This window comes from Rhineura floridana, chromosome 12, assembly GCF_030035675.1.
Source record: "Rhineura floridana isolate rRhiFlo1 chromosome 12, rRhiFlo1.hap2, whole genome shotgun sequence".
NCBI classification, from domain to species: domain Eukaryota; kingdom Metazoa; phylum Chordata; class Lepidosauria; order Squamata; family Rhineuridae; genus Rhineura; species Rhineura floridana.
The window spans coordinates 7,549,163-7,568,676 of NC_084491.1; the positions used below are offsets into that span (position 1 = coordinate 7,549,163).

The following is a 19,514-nucleotide window of genomic DNA, read 5'->3' on the forward strand; positions in this document are numbered from 1 at the left end:
GTGGGGGGAGGAAGAACCACATACACTTTCAATAAATGTTAGTGCTTTGTCATAAAGCAAAAAGAGAGAACTCTAAGCTAAAAGGAAAATATTCTGCACCAGTAGAACGAATGTTCTGCAGCTGCAGCAGCAACAACAACAACAATAATAAAAGCTGAATCTGGTGATTTTGCATGATTCATTCTGCTTCTGTATACTCTGCCTCTGACTGCTGGGAATTTTATTCAACAGGAGATTCTTGGACTGAGATTAAGGGAGAAGTCCCAGGTGGTTATGAAACATTTTCATTGCTTACCATTTGCTTCGTTAAAAAGAAAAAAATCAGCACTGAATCTCATATCTCTGAACCTGGATATCTGCAATCAAATCCCTCAATAAAATTCAAATATCTGTTGGAGACAATCTCTGATCTTCCCCCTTGCAAACTGACACTTGAAATCTACAATGGACTCTTGTCATCAAACTGTTTTCTCAGCAAAATGCCCTTCAAAATGCCCTTCAGCAAAATACCCCCTCACACACACACACACACACACACACACACACACACACACACACACACAGGGGGACTCTACACACCTTCCCTTCTTGACCTAATGGATGGGCTCCCTGCCCACAGCTGTCTGCCTGAGAATCACTGGCATAGGCTCCTATTGCTTTCAACATATGCCAGTGCGGAGGTTGGATAAAGTGATGAGCTTCCCAGAGCTGGAAAACAGCCCCTGAGCCCAGGGAACGGCTCTTCCTTTCCAGCTGTTTGTCCCATTAGTTCCCTCCTCCAACCTTGCATCCAAGTCCAAGTCCATGATCAACTCAGATCTTGCACAGATGAGCACCAAAGAGAATTACACCAGAGCAACCAGGCTGGAACTGCACAATATGTGAATGCTATGCTAAATGCAATATGACATATGCTCTGTTGCAGCCTTCAGCAACCTGGCGCCCTCCAGATGTTTTGGACTACAACTTCTGGGTGTGGCTGATGGGAGTTGTAGTCCAAAATATGTGAAGGACACCAGGTTGGTGAAGGCCATTCCACTGTAATCTGTGTGAGTGCTCTGTTAGAATGGAAAGGCATGGTATACATTCCACAGATAAATAAATGCATAAATATACAAAGCAAAATTTCTGCACTCAGACCATCCAAATTCTGCAGCTTATATAAATTATGCATATTTGTATGGTTTCTCTTAGGTTGCATAATTCTGATCGTCAAACTGTTTTGCGTAATTGACTTGGTTTTTCTAGTAATAGGGAGGGAAGAAAAAAAACTGAGGTAAACCTCCCTAATTTGCACTTTCTGGGACAATATATGAACTGAAATGCAGGCATCCTTTGAAATTCACCCTTCTCCAAATTTTGGAATACAGTTCTTCAGCAATGTAGCGTGTACAACAATGCATATACAGTAGGGCCCCACTCATATAGTGGGTTAGGTTCCAGAACCCCGCTGAAAAGCGAAAATCGCTGAAAAGTGGAACACCGACAATACAATGGCACCAGACTCCCAAAAAAACTGGAACAAGCACCATATGAGTGGGGCCCTACCGTAACTGAAAACCGCCATATTAGTGGAACGCCGAGAAGCAGAACACCGAAAAGCGGGGCCCTACTGTACTAACGTAAAGTGTGTATAAAATGTATATGTCAGTGAAGATAACATACAAAAATACAATATTTTAGGGATAGTTTGCAAAAATGTGTATATTAGGCAAAACTGCATACAAAAATGTATGTATTAGGAGAAATTTGCAATAAAATGCTGCCAAATTTTCATGAAGACTTTAAAAAAATTAAAATACGCAAACTGACGTGGAAATGTGGAGAACCAAACTTAAAATTGGGAAAATGAGAAACCAAAATTGAAAGATTCACCCATCCCTGCCACACCACCAATGAATATATGAAACAAAGAGACCTTCAACTGGTGCAAAGAAACAGGAAACACACATGGATGATCCCATCTTATCTCCACGGCCCTAGCAGCCATGACCTGTAAGGCTAAGTGATGGTTGTAGCCCTGTTCTCCCTGGTTTAAGCCCAACACTTTAGCCAAGGTTACTACCCTGGCTCTCTTCTTGATTAGAATGACACCTCCTCCTTATTTATTTTATTTTATTTACCACTTGATCGTAAAAAACCTCTAAACAGTTTAATTTTTTTAAAAAAATTATTAATAAAACAATTAAAAACAAGTCATTATAAATATTTTAAAATAATTTTTAAAACAATTAAAACAGCAATTAACTAAAATATTAAAACCCATCAACATCTATGTGTCTGGATAGGCTTGCCTAAACAAAAAAGTTTTAAGTAGGCTCTGAGAGATATACAGCGAAGGTGTCTGCCTCATGCCAATAGGCAGAGATTTCCAAAGAATAGGTGCCGCCATACTAACAGAATGATTTCTTGCAATTACAGAATTATTATGTGGCACCGGTAATATTGCCTGTTCTACACATCAAAGTGCTCGAGTGGGCACATAATGGGTAAGGTGATTCCACAGGTAAACTGGTCCCAAGTTGTTAAGAGCTTTATATACCAGTGGTAACATCTTGAACTTGGCCCGAAAACAAATTGGCAACCAGTGTAGATCTCTGAGCAGAGATGTTATATACTGACAAGGTCTCACTCCCATCAGCTATCTGGCTGTAACAATATGCACTAATTGCAGTTTCCAGATCAAGTGCAAGGGAAGCCCTGTATAAAATGAATTGCAGTAATACAGACTTGAAGTCACGAGTGCCTGAACTACTGTGGCCAAGTTTTCCTGGTCCAGGAATGGCCGTAGTTGTCTGTACAGTTTATTGTACGGTCACAGACCCGTTATACAAATAAGAAAATTAAAACAGGCAAGATAAAAAAGGATAAACAAGTAGATACATCTAGCACAAGAAAATCAACATGAAATACTAGAAATGTATTTACTGCGTAAAAATTGGGCCGCATGGAGAAATTTGGCAACCCCAAGCGATACTGATTTATCTGTGCCGGATAAAAGGAACTTCAGTTTGTCCAAGGTTGTACCTCCAAGCGAATTCATGATCAAGGGATTTAGGAACTTGATGCGTTCAGTGGAGTAAAGAGGACAAATAAAAAGAACATGAAACAGAGATTCAATTTCATTAAGTCGGCAGGGGCAAAGGCGATTAGCATGTGGGATGTCCCGAAAGTGACCTTCAAGAAGGGCTGATGCTAAACAGTTAAATCTAGCCCTGGTAAAAAATAATCTATAGCGCGGCAGATCTAAAAATTCAAGATACGGGGCAGGAAGGGGGGAAAAGAACCTCAATCCAGAGTGGAGGGGGGAACAGGTTTTAGCGGCGTTGGCTATGTCACACTGAAGATCTATGTCCTTTAGGCGCCTGTTAATGGTCATTTTGGCAGTGCCAAAATCGAGTGAGCCTAAAAACTCCATAGAGAGGCCAAGAGAAGAAAGTTTGTGCTGAACCACTTTGGCCCAGGAACTGCTGAAGCGGTCAATCTGCATGGCATTGAGATATCCCGGCGCAGGATCAGTGAATGCTATCTTGGACCAGAAACACAATGTTCAGGACCAAGAAAGGCATTCTAAAGAGGAGAGCCCAGCCTCGAGTCTTAAGACTGCATTAGGGACACAACGGGGCACTCCAAAAATGGAGCGGAGGAAATTGGAAAGAACAGCCTCAATTTTGGGGCAGAAATTCGCGATCCAAATTGGGCTTCCATAGAGGAACTGGGGGGCAATTTTAGCGGAGAAGACTCTGGTGGCAGCAGGTATGAATTGCCCACCTTTAGAAAAGAAATAGTGGAGTAGCGCTTTAGCCAAGAACTTGGCCGTGGGTACAGAGGAGCGTAGGGAGAGTGAAGAATGGAACATTATCCCCAAATACTTATACTCCCTGACTTGGGAAATCCTCTGACCATTAATTCACCAATCTGAAATAGAAGGCCGAGAAGAAAAAACCAAGATTTTAGTTTTTGAAAAATTAATGGTCAAGAAATTTTCATCACAATAGGCCATGTAAGCGCGAAAGAGCCATCTAAGGCCTATTCTAGATAGGGACAGAAGAGCCGTGTCATCGGTGTAAAGTAGCAGAGGACAGGCATGGTCTGCTATTTTGGGAGGATGAAAAATGGCAGAGTGACAGAATGAACTAAGGTCATTTAGATAAAGATTAAAGAGGGTAGGGGCCAATATGCAGCCGTGCCTCACCCCTCTGGTAACTTTTTACCATCTTCGCCTAGTAGCCCAACTACGCCCCTATCTGGACAGTGACGATCTCGTCTCAGTTGTTCACGCTCTGGTAACTTCTAGATTGGACTACTGTAATGCGCTCTACGTAGGGCTGCCCTTGAAGACTGTTCGGAAACTCCAGCTAGTGCAAAATGCGGCAGCCAGGTTGTTGACGAGGACCTATCGGTCTGCGCATATAACACCTGTCCTGGCCCGCTTGCATTGGCTACCCATCTGTTTCCGAGCTAGATTCAAGGTGCTGATTTTGACCTATAAAGCCTTATATGGTGTGGGACCGCAATACCTTGTGGAACGCCTCTCCCGCTATGAACCTACCCATTCACTTCGTTCAGTATCTAAGGCCCTCCTCTGGGTACCAACTCATCAGGAAGCCCGGAGGACTGCTGTTAGATCTAGGGCCTTTTCTGTGGTGGCCCCCGAACTCTGGAACAGCTTACCTGAGGAGATACGCCTGGCACCTACGGTACTTTCTTTTAGGCGCCAGGTTAAGACCTGGCTATACTCCCAGGCATTTTAATGTTTTTACGTTTAATTTTGTTAGTTAACTTGCTGCTATGTGTTATTGATTTTATTATATTATTGTATTTTAATCCAGTTTTGTACACCGCCCAGAGAGCTACTAGCTATGGGCGGCCTACAAATGAAACGAAATAAATAAATAAATAGGGTTGGTAAGGGAGCCATCTGTTCCACACCAAACCCGTAGAGTGGAAGGTTGATAAAGTTGAAAAATAAGGAAAAGGAGTCTTTTGTCAATGGTGGTTTGCAGAAGCTTTGCCCAGAGCCTGTCTCTAGGAATTGAGTCAAAGGCCGATTTAAGATCGATAAAGGCCACATAAAGACCATTCCCTAGGGGGCCGGTATACTTTTCCGCAAGGTGGTTTAACAGGGCACAATGGTCGAGAGTGGATCTGGACTTTCTAAAACCAGCCTGTTCGGGGCCTAAGATATTCTCCTCCTCAATCCAGGTGGTAAGTCTACCGTTAAGGTACCTAGCATATAGTTTCCCAACGGTAGAGAGCAGACTAATAGGTCTAAAATTCTGAGGGTTATCCTGAGGTCCCTTTTTATGGATGGGAATCACAATAGCATCGAGCCAGGAAGCGGGGATAAAACCAGAATTGTTTATCCACGTAAAAAGGTTGGAGAGGAGGGGGCCCCACCATGCTGATTGTGACTTCAAAAGGTCAGGAGGGATGGCATCAGGGCTGGGGGCTTTACCAGCCTTCAGGCCTTTAATAAGAGAAATAATCTCATTCTGCGAGACAGGGGGCCAAAGAGGAAGGTCCGGGAAGTCAAAGCTGTCTAACCTATTGGAAGAAAAGGATGTGGGCTCCTTAAACAAATCGGAAAAGTGTTTTTCCCAAACGTGGGAAGGAATATGGCAAGCAACCGGATTTGAAGAGGACAGGGCGTCCGTGACCAGAGCCCAGAAGAGCTTAGAATCATTGAGTTTAGAGGCGTTAATTAGCGCCTTCCACACGGCGAGAGTAGCTTGTCTCTTTTTAGAGACCAAAAGGATTTGTAAAAGCGCTTGGCAGCGTAATATTCTGTCGGCAGATAGTTGGAATTATTGCTTCTGTAGGTGAGATAGATCCTCCTCAAATTTTTCTTGGCAGCGATGCACTCATTGTCAAACCAGCGGTTGGGGCGGAAGGAGCCGCGAGGCTTTGAATGGCGAGAGTTAAATTTTAGGAAGGGGTCCAGGGCAAGGGCCAAGTTGGAATAGGCAGCTAATTTGGATTGGGAATCAGTAGCATTCATAATACGTTCTTTATGAGCAAGGGCCGAAGGGGATTCTAAGAAGGCAGCTATCCTAGCTGAAATGTCCAAAGACCATTTAATCCTCCTATGTCTAGGGGAGAAGGAATTATGGGTATAGATGATGTTGGGTTTTAGATGGACAGACTCCAGAGGAGAGAGTGACAACATTAATGGGAGATGGTCGCTGTCCAATCTATTACCCACTGCAAAATAGGCAATAAAGTTGAGTAAAAAGGAAGAAACCAAAACGTAATCGACCACACTACTGCCCCGCCCCGAGATGAAGGTGAATTCAGCACGGCTGTCAAACCTGTGGTATCCATTCAAAATCGTCAAGTTAAAACAGCCCGCCAAGAGCAGCAGGCGAGTGCGACCATAATTCACCTTTTGGTCTTTAGATGACCAATCATGGGGGGACATTATGTTAGTAAGATCTATGGCTTCCCAAAGATTGGAAGAAAAAAGGCTGCAGTTGTTGGGGCCTATCCTAGCATTGAAATCGCCCATAATGATAAGAGGTATGTGGGGATGGCGGGACTCAATATCAAGAATATAGCTCTCCAAGGTCTCCCAGGCCGAAGAGACATCCCTCCTGGCCGAAAAGGGGGGGATATAAACATTAATCAAAAGGAGGGATAGGGCACTGGATTCTAGCAAGGCGGCCATAACCATATTGCCACAAGAGGGAAGCTTGGATAGTGAAACGGCCAGGGAAGTTGCGAAAAGGATAGCAAGGCCAGCCCTAGGTCTGCCTTTGCCCCTGGGGGAGGCGGCTGGGAGATCAATACTGAACTACTGTGGCCAAGTTTTCCTGGTCCAGGAATGGCCGTAGTTGTCTTATCAAGTGCAGCTGATAAAAGGCACTTCTAGCCACTGAGACTTCCTGGGCTTTCCAGTGACACAGCTGGATCCAGAAGCATCCCCAGACTCCGAACCTGCTCCTTCAGGGGGAGTGCAACACCATCCAGGGCAAGCAATTGGCCAATTTCTTAGACATGGGAACCACTCACCCACAGTGCCTCCATCTTCCCAGGATTCAAGCTCAGATTATTTTCCTTCACCCATCCCACTACTGCATCCTGGCACTGGTATAGGGCCCGCAAAGCCTCTCCATATTTGGATGTTGAGTGTCATCAGCATACCAGTGACATCTTGCCCCAAAACTCCTCATGACCACTCCCAGTGGTTTCATACAGACAGGGCCAGCACCAAAGGGCAGCCAGGTCAGGGCCTGGTCGAGGGCCCCTGCAGCCCCAAGGGGCCCCTCAACGGCCCCTCAGGGTGTGGGGGTTGCGCTCCCCTTCTGCAATCCTTGGCAGGGTCGGCTCCTGACTCTGCCACAGATCACAGACAGGGATCTCCCAGCCCCCTCTAAAAACCCTGTGGACCCACAGCGCCTGCCCACTCCACCTACCTCTCCTCTCTTTCTGTGATGCTCTGCACACTGTGTGCCCAGCTGCCATCAACCAAGATGGCAGCAGAGGCTTCTCTAAGGGACTCATGCCCCTACTGCCATCCTGATTGAATGGCAGGCATGTGCGGTGGGGGTATCAGTCCCTTAGAGAAGCCTTCGCCGCCATCTTGGTTGATGGCAGCAACCTGCGCATCATGTGTGCAGGGCATTCACAGAAAGAGAGAAGAGGTAGGTGGAGTGGTTCCACACGGTCTGTAAGGGGGGACTGGGAGCGGGGGCCAGAGGCAGGCTGATGCCCAAGGGCCCAGTCACACCTGACGCCAGCGCTGCATATATATATTAAATAGCATTGGGGATATGATGGTACCCTGTGGCATCCCACAGCACAACTGCCAGGGGGACGAAAAACAACCATCCAATTCTACACTCTGGACTCAGTCCTGTAGGTAGAATGGGAACCACGATAACATGGTACCCCCAATTACCATACCATGGAGCCAGTCCAGGAGGATACCATGATCAGTGGTATCAAAAGCTGCAGAGAGATTGAGAAGCAGAAGCAAGTTTGCACTTCCCCTGTCCCACTCTCAGTAAAGGTCATCCATCAGGGCAACCAAGGATGCCTCAGTCCCATGGTCAGTCCAGAACTCAGATTGGAATGGATCTAAATAATCCACGTCATCCAAGAATGCTTGCTTCTCCACCACTTTTCCCAAGAAGGGGTATTTGTGACTGGTCAATAGTTATTCCAATCCAAGGGGTCAAGAGCTCATTAGGTGTGGCCTCACCAATGCCTCTTTCAGGGCCACAGGAACCACCCCCTCATGCAAAGAAGCATTACCCACACTCTGTACACAGCCAGGTCAACCCCCTTTGCTAGATTTAATAAGCCAGATGGGACAGGGGTCAAGAGAGCATGTGGTCGGATATGTAGCCACCAGCACCTTGTCCACATCAGCTGTGACTACCTAAGCTGAAATTTTAGTCTCAGCTTTGCTCTTGTAGAACTCAGCAGAAGGGATGATGGGATCAAAACTAGACTTAGTGGCCTCTGCCTGTCATAGGATCTGACTCCACCTGCTGTTGGCCTCCCTGCCTTCCACCCCACCAGTCTCAAGAGGCACCAGCACCAGTGGCAATAATCTTTTGCCCAGCGTTTCATCTGCCAGTCGTCTCCCACTGAAACCCACTTACTTGCCAGTGCCTTGTTTGCCTGCTGCATACTTGGCCATGAGAACTGCTGACTTTTCAATGTGAGGTTATGGAATAATTTACACATGAGGAATGATTTGCCTGTTGACGGCACTCTCTGGGTTCAGGGATCTTTGCACAGCTAAAAACCTCTCAAGCAAGCAAAAATTACTCTCATTTGAAAAGATAGGAACTGAGGCCTACAGAAGGAGGTGGGCTGGGGTGGGGCAGAGAGATTTTCAAGAGAGGCTTTCAACATTTGTGAAAGCTATTTCCAGTTTGTTAAGAGAGGGAGGGGTGTCACACTTTATCCGTTATGTTGCAATTATTTATTTCACTATACAAGTGACTGGAGGTACAGCAGAAACAAATTAAAGACTGTTTTACACTAGAGATCAATGAATGCTGTCAGTGAGATAAAAAATTCATGGCTAGAAGGTTCTTTTTATTTCTTTTGACCTCTGCTTTGGTGAATGGGAGTAGGGAGGATGAAGGGGTGGATATTATAGGTTTCCAGCCTTCAATACAGCTAGAGAGAAAAGCAAGAGATTACTTGGACTACTATACTGTGGAGCTGCCCTTGAAGACAGCCTGGAAGTTGCAGCTAGTGCAAAATTCAGTACCTAGCGTGTCATGCAGATTAGCCTACTGGGATCTTCTAACACTCTCCTAAAAGAGCTTCACTAGCTGCCAATCAGTAGCGTCTGGCGAGGCAGCGCTATGTTGCTGACCTGGCTTCTCAACACTGCACGTCTCTGCTGGTTGCCAAGAGGAAGAAAGGGAGGGGCAAGGCTGTGGGGAGCTCGGTGTCCTGGCTAACCCCGTTCGCTTCAGACTCGGACTCACTGGGGTGCTTTTCTCCATTACGTTTAATGCAAAATTTAAGCTTAGAGTGTTTCATAGAACAGACTACAGAACACAGATCTCTGCAATCCTACACAGCATTGCTAGGCATGGCAACTCAAGCTAAGACATTGTCACAGCAACTTGGGCTCCCACTGGAAGGAAGGGCGGGATATAAATCAAATAATAAATAAATAAATAAATAAACTTGACATGCCCCCTGAGACCACTTAAGCATGCTTTGGGAGGGCTCACTATTTGCACAGGACCTGTCTTCCAGATTGGCACTGGGCAAGCAAACAGGCACTCCTTAGCAGGGGCCGGGGAGATGGCTGAGGCTGTTTACGCCTGGCATCCACTGGTCCGTCCTTGGCGACGGGGTGGAGACAGCTCTGCCAAGTTCTCTCCCCAGTACGTGCCTCCAACTCCTCCCGCCTTGTAGTTGGCTCGGAAAGCAGCTCAGGAGAGGCAGGGTCAGGAGAGGTGGCTGAAGCCGCTCTGCAGCAGCAACAGGTGCCTCAGGGACGAGGCTGTCATTAGCCAGGCTACTGAATTCCTCCCCAGCCTCAGCCCCCTCCCTCTGCAGACTACTGGGACCCTCCCCTGGAGCCTAGTCCCCATCCTCCTTTGGGCCATTCTGCTTCTCAATGGGGCCTATGACACTCCGTGCAGGCGCAGCAGTGGGAACATTGGATTGGCTCCCTGCTGCCTTGCCCCTCCCCCTTGGTAACTGGCAGCAATGCACACGACTGGGAAGTCAGGTCAGCAATGCCATCTCTGCTATTGCCGCCAATGTTAGTTAGCCACATTCTTAGTGCTAGTAATAATGTACAAAGCCCTATACAACTTGGGACCTAAATATCTGAAGGAGCATCTCCTCCCATACCAACTTGCTCATGTGTTGAGATCATCAGGGGAGGCCCTTTGGTTGTGCTGCAGCCAACTGGGATCTGTTCTGCAGCAACATGGGGAAGGGCCTTCTCTACGGTGGTGCCTCTGTTGTGCAAAGTCCTCCCTTCTGCGATGCAACTGGTGCTGACTCATGAGTTTTCATCACCAGCTGAAGACCTTTTTTACTGACGCAGCCATTTGAAGGGTATTGATACACAGGGTGGGTATTTTTGATACTGTTACTGCTGTACTGGCTGCTGTTTTGAATGGTTTTCTGCCCTTCTTTTATGCTATTATTGTTGAATATCGTTGATGATATGGTTTTAAATCATCTTATTGCAGAGGATAAAACATTTCTAAATAAATAAAATGAGGGAAAATGAAGATAAATAACTTATTCGTGAACTCAGTGAACACTTAATGTTCAAGTCTGTATGGGATTGGATTTAGAACCATTTAGTCGTTAATGAGGTTATGCATAAATTCAACTAAAAGTTTAGTATGTGAATGCGCTAAAATGTGCAACTATCAGTGTGGCAGTGTAATCCCAAGCCCTGGCTGCTCTTATGCCCCATTACTCCCCTTGTCTGCTCATCTCTCCACTTTTGCTTTTGCAGCAAAACACATTGCCCTCCTTTCCCCTCAACCTGCAATTAAAAGCCATACATTAAAGACTTTTTCTGTTTGTTCCCTGCTTCCCTCTGCAAACAAGCTCCTGTGGCAGGCAATAAAGAACCGCTTCTTCCTACTCGAATCCCCTCCTCTTTCCCTTTGATGCCTTCTGCCAGAGACCCCTGGCTCCAAGGCCACGTGGACCTCACTTCAAACTTCTGATGCTGGCAAGAAATAAAGAGGTCCTTTGTAGGCCTGTAAAAATAAACCCCATAACAACAAACTTCTCACAGCTGGATAGATCTTCCCCCTAGAATGCTCTGGCGTGTCTCAGCAAGCTTGGTGAAACATCTGACAGCAGAATGATGTACCACCACCAGCTAATGGGGTTAGGCAGAAAGAATTGGAGGCTTTAGTTTATAGGGCAGAGCCAAAATTGGGCAAGGGGAGGGCTTACATGCACACGCACACGAACACACACACACACATGCACAAAGCTGCACCACACAGAGCTTATTCAGACATGCCGCCATTTCAGTGAATTTTTCAGGGAGGTCAGTGAAATGTCATCAAAATGTTCACCCGTCAGAGTGAGAGCAGGAAGTACGGTTCTTATACTGATTTGCTTTCATGACATCTCTGCCTAATAAAATGTAATTGGGTATATGGCACCAGAAGTCTATTCAGAGTGAATGCAATGCTTCAGTGTGAGCATGTGACACTACTGATGTGTTCTCTGATTGACTAGGGCCCCTTCCAGACATCCTTTTTATTGTGCATTCCTAATGATTTGTGCTCATTATGGTTTATATGTGATCCCGTTTTCAATACTGTTTGTGTCTGCAAAAGTTACGGGGCAGACATACTGCTTCATTTCCAACCAGTGCATGTTCTATAACTTCCTGCTGCATTCCTGTAACTTTTTATACCATAAATGCTTGAGGGGTGTGTGTCAGTTTTGTTGTGCTCAATGAAGGAATGAAAGAGCTGCCTTTTTCTGAAAATTTTCTGACTCCAAAATATTCTTTTTGAAGTGAGGCAACCAGAACTGTACACAGTATTCCAAATGCAGACGAAACATATATTTGTACAATGGCATTATGATACCAGCAGTTTTATTTTCAGTTCCTTTCCTAATGATCCCTAGCATAGAATTTGCCTTTTTCACAGCTGCCGCACTGAGTCAACATCTTCTCTGAGCTGTCCACTACAACCCCGAGGTCTCGTTCCTGCTCAGTCACCACCGGTCCAGACCCCAGGCGTAACTTCACACTGAGTTGCATTTGCTTTTCTACCACCCATTCACTTAGTTTGGAGAAGTCTTTTTGGAGCTCTTCAAAACCCATTTTTGTTTTAACCACCTGAACAAATTAGTATCACAAGCAAACTTGGCCGCCCCATTGCTGATGTCTAACTCTCGATTGTTTATGAACAAATGAAGAAGCCCAGGTCCCAATACTGGTCTTTGGAGGGACTCTACTTTCTATATCCCTCCATAGGGAGAATTGTCCATTTATTCTGACACTCTCTGCTTCTAAACTGAGAGGAGGTAGGTGAGATAAAATCTTCTAAATGTAAGAATAATTCAGCAATGCAGTCGTCTGACAAGAAAAGGATGTGAGATCTATTCCTAGAGTGGGTCAAGACAGTTTGCTAAGCAGCCCCATCCCACTTTGTTAGAGGGAGAGTTGGATATACACTCTACAGTACCTTCGGACTCAGCACCCTGCTCCAACGAGGGGAAAGGGTTCTGCTCCTCACTGGCAGTCTCCTCCCTTTCAACCATTATTCATCTCATCACCACAAGGCTGAAAAGGCACCTGGTGGGTATCTTATTTATGGAAGTTTTTTTCAGTCAGATGATTCACTGGATCTTGCCTTAACTTTCAGGTTTGATGAAATCAAGAAAAATGCAAGTTTAATTCAAAAATTGCAGCCACCTCCCATACTAAAAGCACTGTCAGATTTGCCAGCCTGGCTTATGCACAGAGATCACATAGGAAAGCTGCCTTAAACAGAGTCAAACCAATGGTCCATTGGGCTCAGTATTGTCCACACTGACTGGCAGCAGCTCTCCAGGGTTTCAGGCAGGAGACTCTTCCAGCCCTTGGAGATGCCATTGGGGATTGAACTCGGGACCTTCACCTGCTTTGCATGCAGCTCTGTCATTGAGCTACAGCTTTCCCCCCATGGGCAACAGCCAGGGATGATGGAAGTTGTAGTTCAGCAACATCTGGAGGGCCAAGTTTCCCCACACCTGTATTAAAATCACAGAACTTAGGAAGCCAGGTATGGAGATGGGAATCACATAAGAGGGAATTAAAAAACACTGAGTTTCTCAGAAGCTATTGGGAACCAGACTGTCCTGCAGGCTCTGTTTGGCACTGTGGAGAGTCCCAGAGGTCTTTTCTGCTTGTTGATCCTCTGGCTCCACTTTGCACCCCCCCATGCCAACTCACCGACCCACCCCCACCCACCTGTCCAAAACCCTTCTTTAACTACTGCACTGACAAAGCCCTCCATAAACACCTCCAAAGCATTCTCACCTCCAGGTCAAGTTCAGCTAGTGCCTCCTGCTGGTCTCTCCCAGGCTGCTCCCGAAGCCTCTGTTCCTGCTGTAGGCCCTGCTTCAAAAAGGCAGGCTTCATGAGGGGGAGGAGATGGACAAGCTGTTGCAACTGCAGGAGAAGAGAGGAACTTGCAGTTCACGGTTGCCAGAAGGACCACAGGATCAAGAGGTTCATGGACATCAGTGATCTGAAGTGATCAGATCCCCCCCCCCAAAAAAGCTAGTGATGGACAAATCTGTCAAGTTTGGTTTCTCTCACTTTTTCATTTCTTCAGTCTTAGGTTCAGTTCTCTACACTTCTGCATCAGTTTGCATTAAAAAAAAGTCCTCATGAAAATTCATCAGCATTTTAGTGAGTTTCTAATGCACACATTTTTGAGTGCAGTTTTGCCTGATATACATATTTCTTGCAAGGACCTTCCCATAATATAATGCATTTTTATGTTATTTTCACCAATATATGAATTTTTATGAACACTTTCCCTATGTCTTTTTTTTACACTATGCATGTACAAATATTTATAAGTGCGAATGTCAAAGTATAGCTTTGTTTCAGTCCGCATATTGTTTCAAGAAAGTGCGAACTAGGTAGGTTTGCGTTAAAATGCAAACAGAAACAAACGTCTTCCCCATCCCTACTCCCAGCTAGGGATGGGCGAGAATTTCTTTTCAGTTCACATTTCAAGTTGAATCTATCAAATCCGCACTTTCTGAACAATATGAGAACTGAAACCCAGCCATCCTTCGAAATTCACACTTATCTGAATTTTGCAGTGTAGTTCTCTAGCCAAACAATGTTTACAAGAAGGCATATATTGGGGGAAAGTGTGCATAAAAAATGAATAAGTGAGGTGAAAATGACATGCAAAAATGCATTACAGGATGAGAAATAGCTTGGAAAAATGTGTACATTAGTTAAAACTGCCTACGAAAAATTATTTATTAGGAGAAATTCACACTAAAATGCTGGAGAATGTTCATGAGGATTCTTAAAAAAATAAAAATAAATGCAAATTGCTCCAGAAATTGGGAGAACTGAATTTAAGACTGTCAAAATGAGAAACTGAGAGAACTGAAGCTGACAGGTCTTTCCATCTCTGCTGCCAGCTCAGCCTGCATCTTGCCACCTTGCTGCCTTTCAGCAGGATACTAGAATGACAGCACAGAGACAGGGGGAATGGCTGCTTTGTCTCAGCAACACCTAGTGGCAACAGCAGCTGTGTGCTTTGCTGTGGCCTAATAATAGACACGGGACCAGACTCTCTGTCCCCCTCAGTTCCATGTGCTGCAGCAGATAGCACTGCTGAGAGGCCCCCAAAGATGGAAAGCCCACTGAGTGTGGGCTCACGTGAATTAATGTCCCTCCATTCCTAAAAACAAATGAACAAACCAACCTGCAAGCAGATAACTACATGTCAAAGAGGACATATAGGCCAACCTTTCACACATCTTCTATGTGAATCTCAACTGGCACCTGAAGTCGTACAGCCCGGATATAAGTACCCCTTGCCACTCACCGTTTGTGAGATCTAGGACTAAATGTTGGATTGTGGACATGCCTTTGGTCATCCCTAAGTCTTTCTTCTCCTTTTTCTCATCTCAGACAAAGCACAAGTCAGGCTAACTGCATTTGCTTGGAGTCACCCTTGCTGCCTTTCCTTTGCTGACCCTCCTTTGAGGTGTTTTGTGGTGCCTCAAACTAGGGATGGGCGAGAAATTTGATTCAGTTTGCATTTCAAGCCGAATCAAATTTGGACTTTCCGAAATAACATGAAAACCAAAACACTGCCATCCTTCGAAATTCACACTCAATAGAATTTTGCAATTCAGTTTGCCAACCAAAACTGCGTATGTTAAGGGAAAGTGTGCATAAAAATGAGTATGTGAAAACAACATACAAAAATGCATTATAAGATGAGAAATTGCTTGCAAAAATGTGTACATTAGTCAAACCCTTAAAAATGTGTTTATTAGGAGAAATTCGCACTAGAATGCTGGAGAATTTTCATGAGGGAGGTTGCACTCCCCCTGAAGGAGCAGGTTCGTAGCTTGGGGGTTCTCCTAGAACCATCTCTGTCACTTCAGGCTCAGGTAGTCTTGGTGGCATGGAGTGCCTTCTACCAACTCCGGTTGGTGGCCCAGCTATGCCCCTATCTGGACAGGGATAACCTGGCTTCAGTTGTCCATGCTCTGGTAGCCTCCAAGTTAGATTACTGCAATGCGTTCTACGTGGGGCTGCCTTTGAAGACAGTTCGGAAACTGCAGCTTGTGCAAAATGCAGTGGCCAAATTGGTAACAGGGACCAGACGGTTCGAACATATAAACCGATTCTGGCCTGCTTGCATTGGCTGCCTGTATGTTTCCGAGCTCAATTCAAGGTGCTGGTTTTAACCTATAAAGCCTTACACGTCTTGGGACCACAATACCTGATGGAATGCCTCTCCTGACACGAACCCATCCGTACACTACACTCAACATCAAAGGCCCTCCTCCGGGTGCCTACTCCGAGGGAAGCTGGGAGTCTGGCAACAAGGGAGAGGGCCTTCTCAGCCGTGGCCCCCAAATTATGGAATGATCTTTCTGATGAGGTGCACCTGGCGCCAACACTGTTATCTTTTCGGCGCCAGGTCAACTCTTTCCTCTTCTCCCAGGCATTTTAGCATGTGTTTTTAAATTGTTGTTTAAAAAATGTGTTTTTAAATTTGTGTATTTGTTTTTAATGTTTTTAATTATTGTAAACCATCCAGAGAGCTTCGGCTATGGGGCGGTATAGAAATGTAATAAATAATAATAATTTTTTAAAATGCAAATTGCTGCAGAAATGTGGAGAACTGAATTTAAGACTGGAAAAATGAGGAATGGAGAAAACCAGAATTGACAGATCCTCTCATCCCTACCTCAAACACAAGGATGAAAACCAGAGAGGATGGCAAAGGATGAATGCATGGACCGTGTCTGGTTGGGGAACAGCAAGAAGACTATGGACAAAGGGAGAGAGAGGGAGGGAGGGAGGGAGGTAAAGAGGTAGAGAGAGAGGTACCATACATCATAGGTGTTCTAGAAGGGAGTTCTAGGCTGTGTAGTGGGTGTGGAGGGTTTCTGTTTTGAGCACACCTGTTTCCGGATTCCTCAGTTCACCTCTAAACCAGGCAGAATTTGGCACTTTCAGGCTGGGCATAGAAGGGTAAAGGATGGAAGCAAGACACTGGTGCCTTATTCAGCAAGTTAAAAATATACTGGGGAGGTGTGCCAGGTTCCTCCCAGGGCTTTTGCAGAGCCTGGGGCCTTGTAGCAATGCAGCTGTGTGTAGGGCTGGCCCTACCATTAGGCAAAATGAGGCAGCCACCTCAGGCGGAAAGTGCTGGGGAGTGGTGAGGTGTTGGAAGAGCTGTATGTGCCCTGCAGCCTGCTCTGCACCCCCCTAAGGTAGCCTGATGCCCTCGTGCGCAGTCTAGGACGTTGCCCCATCACCAGTGTCAAAGTAAGATTCAGCTCTGAGCCCCATTGGCTTTTGAACATGGAATGGGGGAGGGCACCATTTTGTCCTTTGCCTCAGGCAGCAAAACATCTTGGTCCAGCCCTGGCTGTCTGTGAGCCAAGCAGCCTGCTCAAGTAGTGGTTTGCAGGCCTGTCATGCCTCCACTTGCTTCCCGCTCTGTCCCCCAACTGGTTGGCTGTTAGGAGCTGCTGGTGACTCAGGGCTGCCTGTTGAGCTCCTGTGACAATGAGACCAACTCATTCTGCTGGCACACATCCCGCTGAAGACCCAAAGGTTATCAGCTCTGGATAGAAAATTCCAGGAGGCCAAAATATTGGAGCAGAAGCTTCAGACTGCAGTCTGTACAGGCACACACATGTGCACTGGTTTTACTGCTGCTGTGGTGTGTCTCTGCTGCACTGGATACTTCAATGGCAGCACAATCTGCACCGTGGGCACCGTGCAATTTGTGGGTTGCCATCGAAGTATCCCATGCAGCACAAAGAGAGCACAGCAGCAGAGCCAAATTGCTAGTTGGGGGTGGAGTAATAAAAGGAGAGGTGGGTTTACACTGATGGACATTGAGTTCTTGAATCATCAGCGGGCCAAAGAATGCCATGTAATAATACACAGAGCATTAATACACAGAATGCATTTAACTGTTTGAAGCACTTCACATGCTTCACTTCAGTAACTCTCACAACACCCCTATTAAGATAAACCAATATGATTATCCCCACACTGCAGATGTAGAAGGTGAGGCCAAGAGAGTACCTGCATGCCAGAGAGTATGTGGCTGAGATCTGAACTGGACACTTCCTGACTCATAATTCACACCCAGCCACGGCGCTACAAAAGCGTAACCATGTCAGCAGATGCTTCCAGGCAACCTATTTACTGAGCATTCATCCCAATTTGTTTGCTGGGTGGTTAGATGACATTGCATCGAATCAAGTGTTGTTATCCCACACTCTCCAGGCCATTTTCATGTCACTTTCCTCCCAATCAACTATAAGAACATAAGGAGAGCCTTGCTGGATCAGGCAAGTGGCCCATCTAGTCCAGCATCCTCACAGTGGCCAATGAGATGCCTCTTATGGGAAGCCCGCAAGCAGGACCCGAGTGCCACAGCATTCTCCCCTCCTGTAGTTTCCAGCAACTGGAATACTGCCTATGGAGTCAGGGCATAGCCATCATGGCTAGTAGCCACTGATAGTCTTATCTTCCATGATCTATAATTGCTCAACCTGAATCTGCTGGCATGTGATAGAATCCCACCTGAAAGCAGCAACAGCCTGGAAGACCCCAGTGAGCCAGTTGCATCCTGTCCCTTTGTGTGGCACTCATCTGCCAGCATGGCAGGGAAGTGGGGTATGTGCTGGTGCAGCAGTGCTGATAGCAGCAGCTGCAACAGATCTTTGAGCTCAGCCACATGAGGGATGGTGACACCGCCGGGGGATGAAAGGATCAAACTGTAAGCCTTTTCACATCCAAGGACTCTGACCTGGCTAGTTTGTGGATTGCAGCTCTTGAGACCAGGAGGTGTTTGGTGAGCTGATGAGCCCAAAGAAATTTCTGCAGCAGCTACGCAAAACAAACTAGGATATAATGCTGGCAAAGGCCGGAGGGAGAAGGAAATCAAATAACACAAGTGAGAGAAGAGAAGAAGGGTGAACACAGACATAATATAGAAACAGCTCATGGCAAGTTCTTCAGCCTGGCTTCCTCCAGGTTTCTACCCTGAAATGACACAGACATGCAACACCAGCCAATTGAATGCTAGTACTGCCGGCAATCTTGTCACTCCCATCATGCTTCAGGACTACTGACACCTTTTAATATTTTTTTGACAGTGCTGAACAAATCTCTACATTGATCTAGTCATTTGTTGCCTTGTTAATTAAAAAGGTTTTTTTTAAAAAAAAACTGCTCTAGGGAGGGGAGTTTTCTACTTCAAACGTGCAGATCCAGTTTCTTCCCCACCCCCCACCCCTACGCAGAGTTCGACCCTGAATAGCAATGTCTATTGGGTCTACTTGGAAAGCAGTGGGGGCACTTCAGATAGACCTCGTTGGTCCAGAAATGCCTTGTGTGTTTCCCCTCCAGTGTTTGAGATATTTCCCAATTACCTCATTATCTTTAGCAAAAAGAAGGGATTGTTGGCTCCCATCTTAACTGCTCATTGCTGCTCACATGATGTGAGCCCCAATATCACAGAACCAGAACCCAAAGGATTCCACCCCCATGCCCTGCACAGATGTCACATGTGAGCAAGCACTGTGGCTTGAGGGCTTGTTGATAGACGAAGACAGCCTGAGACTGTTCCAGTGATGAACCAGGAAGGCAACCTCCTCTTCCCTGGCTCAGGCCCGTCTCTTGGAGAAGCTACACTGCAGGGAAGAGCACCAGCTGGAGCCTAGGCCTGGTTCCACCGGGTTGCCTTCCCTTGGCAGAAGTTGAAGGATCAGCTCACTTACTCTTCACCAGACAGCACTTCCATAGTTTCAGCTCCCCC

The 19,514-nt window shown here is 46.0% G+C and overlaps 1 protein-coding gene across 5 annotated transcripts in view; it reads right to left on the bottom strand.

Annotated features, from left to right (window-relative positions):
* The window catches only part of FAM178B (family with sequence similarity 178 member B), a 255,029-nt gene that overhangs the window by 58,922 nt on the left and 176,593 nt on the right, over positions 1–19,514 (bottom strand). For 3 of the 5 annotated variants that reach the window (XM_061593082.1, XM_061593085.1, XM_061593083.1), the window contains exon 14: positions 13,499–13,630. The exons of 1 other annotated variant lie outside the window; for it this stretch is intronic. In XM_061593082.1, coding sequence (XP_061449066.1) covers positions 13,499–13,630 — 132 coding nt within the window. Of the gene's footprint in view, positions 1–13,498; positions 13,631–19,514 lie in introns of those variants that run through there. One more of the 5 variants, XM_061593086.1, reaches the window with a different exon arrangement.